We start from the raw sequence: 5,311 nt of genomic DNA, 5'->3' as shown, positions 1-5,311 counted from the left end.
GGGTTTTTGTTTTTGTTTTGTTTTTTTTTTGTTAAGGAGTGAATTTCCTGTCTGCTTTTGTAATTTCTGGGTCACTGAAGCATTGCTTGCAGTTCCGCTGCCCCTAGGCCTGACAGACTTGGCTACTAGCTTATACAACATTAGCTACAGAGGTGAGGAACATCTCTGCACTAAATGTGTACCAGAGAACAGTGGATTTCATGACACAGGCTGACTTGTAAACACCAAAGTAGGAGTAAATGCTCTTTCCTAAAGGGGGGAAACAACAATGAGTATAGCATTGAGACAGCATTTGGATCAACAGCATGGGTAATGGACTCTTCACCTAATTGAGATTACTTCCTGATTACTGCTACTCTACCTTTCCAGGTGAGTATGTCTGTCTCAGTGTTCATGACAGCTATCCTGTATGCTCCTTGTCCAGGGCAGAAAATACAAATGTAAGAAACTGTTTTAGGAGGTCAGGGAAATTATATTTAAAGATCAGCCTGACTACACTGGTAGGTGATTGCTGCTCAGTTTGGAGAGGCTGTGCACACTTCCTGTCCCTCACTAGTGTCCAGCCTCTGACTAGCAGATGCTCTTTCAGGTTGTCATCAGGCCAATATATAAACCAAGCTGGTGAGAATGTGACAACTTAAAGGAGAACTTGGTTTGACACTGGTTGTCAGAAAGACTGATGTGGCCAGGAGAACAAGCAGAAGAGAGACACTTCGCAGCCTGTCTCTGCTTGTGTGTGACTTGCAGCCTACGTGTGGAATGCGTGTTAGCCCAAGAAGGCTACAATCCATCCATTAATGTCTAGGTTTAATGCGAACATGCCCCAGAGCTCTGTTCTCTGCAGCATACTGGGGTGGAGGGAACTCTGCTCCTGACGGAAGAGCCTGACTGTCCAGCTGACTTGTCTGAGATGACTGCAGAAATGCCTTGGTGAATGTTGGAGATGATCTTGTGCACCCATGTGATGTGTTATTTCTCTTTATCAGAAGCTGTTGAGTTATTCTGTGTGAAATGCTAGACACTGACATGTATCTGCAAGCATCCTTTAGGAATGTTCTTTAGTACTTTTTAATCTCCTTCTCTTCCATGCCTTATAGGAAGGAAAAGAGATGCTGTAAGTAGGACCACCACCATCATTGTAGTAATGAGTGTCTTGTAAGTACTCACTTGCATTAAAATGTGGCTTGACTCAAGCTCATCTTGGTCTTTATATTTGCCTGTACCTCACTTGCATGTTACCATTGCATGTAGCATGATAGATCCTAACCTAATTTGAATGTGTATATATAGGAGCACTCGGGTATAAGAGGGGAATGGATTGCCTTAGGAAGTGACACATGGAGTGAGAAGGCTGATTTGCCAAACTAGTCTACCTTGCAGGTTTACATGTGTCTGATCTATAAAAAAAATTTTAGGGTTTACTCATTCCTAGTTTTAAAGTTCCAAGAGGATACACTGTTGTCATTGCTATATAGGTTGCCATTACACAGCTTAAAGCTAACCGCCAAGAAATGTTTGAATAGATCTTTATTTTCAAGCGTGAGCACTGCCTCACACCCATTTTCTCCCAGGATTCTCTTTTCTTAGTTGTTTTTAGCCCAGACCTTGTTTCTGTAGCATTGCAACCAAAATTGGTACAGGACTTGATTTTTGTTCTCTTCTCTCTACAGTTTGCTGCTCTTGGTCTTGCTGAATATAACACTGTTTTTCAAACTGTCAAAGATAGAGCATGCAGCTCAGTCCCTCTATCATGTCCAGCTTCAGGAAGAAAGCTCTTTGAAGTAAGTTGAATTCACAGTGTTTGCTTTCTTTCTTCCTTAGCCTATGTGAGAATCTGATCTAAAGAAACAGATTTTGAACACTGAAACTTAGTGCTAAGTTTTCAAAAGCTGCTGGGGCTTGCTGCTCTTCTGTGGTCTATGCTGATATCCAGTGACACTTCTGACTGCATCTCACAGTAATAAATTTCTTCTTTGACGAGCTGTTTTTTGGAGGAGTGTTAACCTTAGCTTGCATTTATCACCCTGCTGTGACTCATCTTCTGTGAATATCATAGTGCTGATTGCAGAACCGAAGTGCTCACTTCATCCTGTGTGAACCAGGATGATCTCAAATGTAATGTTAAAGATTTATTTAGCATTTTAGCCCCCTTCTGTGAGTCTCCTGCTAAATCTTCTGTCCCTCTCAAGCTTCCATATTAGGTGCCTTTTTTATTTGGACACATGGAAGAGGCTCAGATGTTGCTTCCTCATTTGAATTATGGTATCAGCAAATAAGTTAAAAAAACATGACGTGATCTTGAGTATGGAAGCAGTGTGACCTCCCATAGCGATCTCGGAACTGATTAGAGTAACTTTCTTCATGAGAAAGATCTTGCCCTCTGAAATGTCAGAGCTTACATTGTAGACATAATGTGAGCGCATTTGTTCCTGGTGGCTGTTGCCTACAAAAGGGTGAGGCAGTATCTTCAAGGCAGCAGGGAGTGAAATTCAACTGCAAGCAGCTTTTTATGTGGCTTTTGGAAAAGGATGCTTTCAGCAGTGACGGAGCAGTGGTGGCAGAGTGCAGTTGCATTTAGAAAGGCATGGAGGTGCTTGTTCCATGTTTCTGATGTAATCTCAATCTCTTTCAGCATATCCCCAGAAATGGTATCAAAAGAGGAGATCCCTCAATATGATAAGGAACAGGTTAAACATGTGAAGGGAGTTTTAAGAGACTCAATTGAAATGCTTGAGCAGGTAGGTCTGCCAGTCTTTCCTGATGATTCTCTTTCCCAACTCAAGTTTTTTTTCCATTCTGCCATCATGCCTTTTTTTGATATTTTTCTCTTTTTTTTTCTTTCACTAGTGCTAATTAAAGTTTTCATGACTCCTTTACTTGTTTTGTCCTAGGCTTGAATTTGGTACAATGGGCAACACTCGTGTTTCTGATGTTTTGGGTTTTTTTTCCTTTGGACTAAGATTAAATATTTATGTAAATTTTCTTAAACCTGTCAAGTACTTTTATTGATGAGATGTGTTGATGCAGTTCTGAATCATAAAAAAGCAAACACTGGAGTAATTCAAAACAGAATTTTCTAAGAAGAGTCAAAGCATAATGTTAAGTCTATGCCCATCTCATTATGGGGTTTCCTCACTCAGGTTTATCCTGGCTTTTGCTCCCCAGTACTCTTCTACATACTGGTAAGAGCTTCACTTAGCCTTGGTATGAGTGGGCCACCTAATCTCCAGTGAAAAATAAATAAATTCTCCAGACCTTATGTTTCTGGGAGGCTCCACAGCTATGGAGTTAATCTTGCTTCTTCCCAGTAATTTACAGTTCCAGGCTTTTACATACTACAAATACCATATTAAAAAATGAGGTGGTTGAATGCTGTTTTCTCTCTCTGATCCTGAAGTCCAGGACTGGTAAACCCCTAGGCTGAAATTTTAACTCTGTAAGTGAAGGACAGTAGATTCATACTTTGGTTTTTACTTATATCCCATGAATGTTCTGATTTTAAATTACTTTATTAAATCTTGAAACATGATGGAAGAAATTATTATATTAGAAAAGGTGTGGAGGAGTTCACATGTACCTCTATCCATCACCAGTTTGCTCTGTGCTCTCCCACACACTAAAGGAGGGTAGAAAAAGAAGCCAATTTTGATACTCCCTGTTCAGAGGTGTCTCTGCACACAAAATTGCTATTCATCTGTTAACCATTTTGATCACAGCTTGAAAAAGCTTGAGTGCTGGAAACTTCACTGTAGAAATTAATTTCCTTGTTTCCATGTGCTTTTCAGTTTCTCTGCATACTACTGGAAAAATTCCTAATGCTGAAGTGTTAAAAGGCCTTTTGAACAAACAGTGTAAAAAAAAAAAAAGTAAAAATTCAACCAGCTTTTTCTTGCCAAATAACACTTTTCTGGAAGTCATGACACATCTTAGTGCCTGTTAGCTTGTGTTTTCTGAGGGCTGTCAATCTAAATGCATTTTGTGCACCAAAATGCACTGAGAGGGCCAGCTATTAAAAGAAAATTCATGCTTTGCTGTCATGTTCCTTAAAGTATTAGCTATGAACATTAACTGTGACTGAAAATGAGTGGAGTAGCTTATCTCCCACGCTATTGTCTGGCAAGGTGTTAAAACTTGATCATACTGGACTCTTAGTAATTATAAACTGTACAGAGTGCCGCTGTTAGGAAAGCACAGTAAGACAACTGTTTATAGAAACAGGGAGGAGGAAAATGCATGAAATCTTTAAAAGAGAAGGAGGAGGGAGACATTATTTTTCTACTATCACTCACCCATGCAGAAGGCTAATGTAAGTAATTGGGGGGGGTATGGTGGTTGTATCTTCACAGCTAAAAAGCTCCCTTTCCATGCTCCAGAGAAGCTTTGACCACTTGAACAGGACACAGAACGGCAAGACTGAGAGTTAATACCCACATCAGTTTTCCCTTCAAGGCATTGGAAGAAAAGATGTGTGTGTGAGGACTTGTGGGGTGGGGATTGGAACAGTCACCTTTGGACTCTTTACTATTTGGCTTAAAAGCTGCAAGGAATAAAGGTTTCTGGAAGAAGTAAGTTGGGCTCTGCATTCCCATCACCGGGCGATGTGTTCTTCTGCCAGCCCTGTGTCTTGGGGAGTCTCGCTTAGGAACAGCGCAGAGCTCTCAAATCCTGTGGTGAGTGAGGGAGGGCCATTGTACCGCTGGTTAGCGGATCTGCAGATTTTGGAGGAGAGGAGAACACCCTCAGCAGAGGGCTAGGCTTCTCTTGAATTAAATTATAGCTTTTTTATGTTAACCTAAATGACCATCCGGGATGAGTGTTTCTGAGAAAAAGAACAGGTACTGGTTTTACAGCCACAGGATCTTTATATGCTTTTTTTTTTTAACCACAGGGACCTTGTAAAACATGTCACCATCTTTAAGAATTAATATTTTTATGATTAATTAACTGAACGGGAACATGCTTGATACTTCTTTGCTAAATCTCTTGCATACGGCGAGCTTTGGCTGACTGCCTCCTGCCATATGCTTCTACCTCTCCCAGAGAAATTTCATCCTTTGGTATTTTCCCTGCCTCCAGGGCTGCTCTTCATTTCTTTAGCACAGTGTGCCCGCCAACACTGAAACCCCTTGTCTTCTTCTGGCTTCAGGCTTTTTGTAGGCAGCCTCAGAGAAGGAAGATGAAAATAAAAATTGGCAGCAAAGGACCTGACACCATCCTTCAGCCCCAGGGCAGTGCTGGCTGGCATATGCTTGGTGGACGCCTTGTAGGGTGCAGACAGCCGAGCTTCTCTGGCTACAGCCCCGCTGCGGGG

The 5,311-nt window shown here is 41.3% G+C and overlaps 1 protein-coding gene across 1 annotated transcript; it reads left to right on the top strand.

Moving 5' to 3' along the window:
• Positions 1 to 1,097: 1,097 nt before the first annotated feature.
• LOC104464775 (GRAM domain-containing protein 1C-like) lies at positions 1,098 to 4,424 on the top strand (the record flags this gene model as incomplete). The annotated part of the gene is made up of 4 exons (XM_010077606.1): positions 1,098 to 1,155; positions 1,671 to 1,781; positions 2,633 to 2,738; positions 4,347 to 4,424. Coding segments are annotated over 4 exons (353 nt in total), but the record flags the coding sequence as incomplete, so codon positions are not given.
• Between the last annotated feature and the right edge of the window lie 887 nt (positions 4,425 to 5,311).

The sequence above is a fragment of the Pterocles gutturalis genome, unplaced genomic scaffold, assembly GCF_000699245.1.
Source record: "Pterocles gutturalis isolate BGI_N339 unplaced genomic scaffold, ASM69924v1 scaffold2181, whole genome shotgun sequence".
Lineage (NCBI taxonomy): Eukaryota > Metazoa > Chordata > Aves > Pterocliformes > Pteroclidae > Pterocles > Pterocles gutturalis.
Note: the sequence above shows the minus strand (reverse complement) of the source record. Positions and strands in the feature narration are given on the sequence as shown.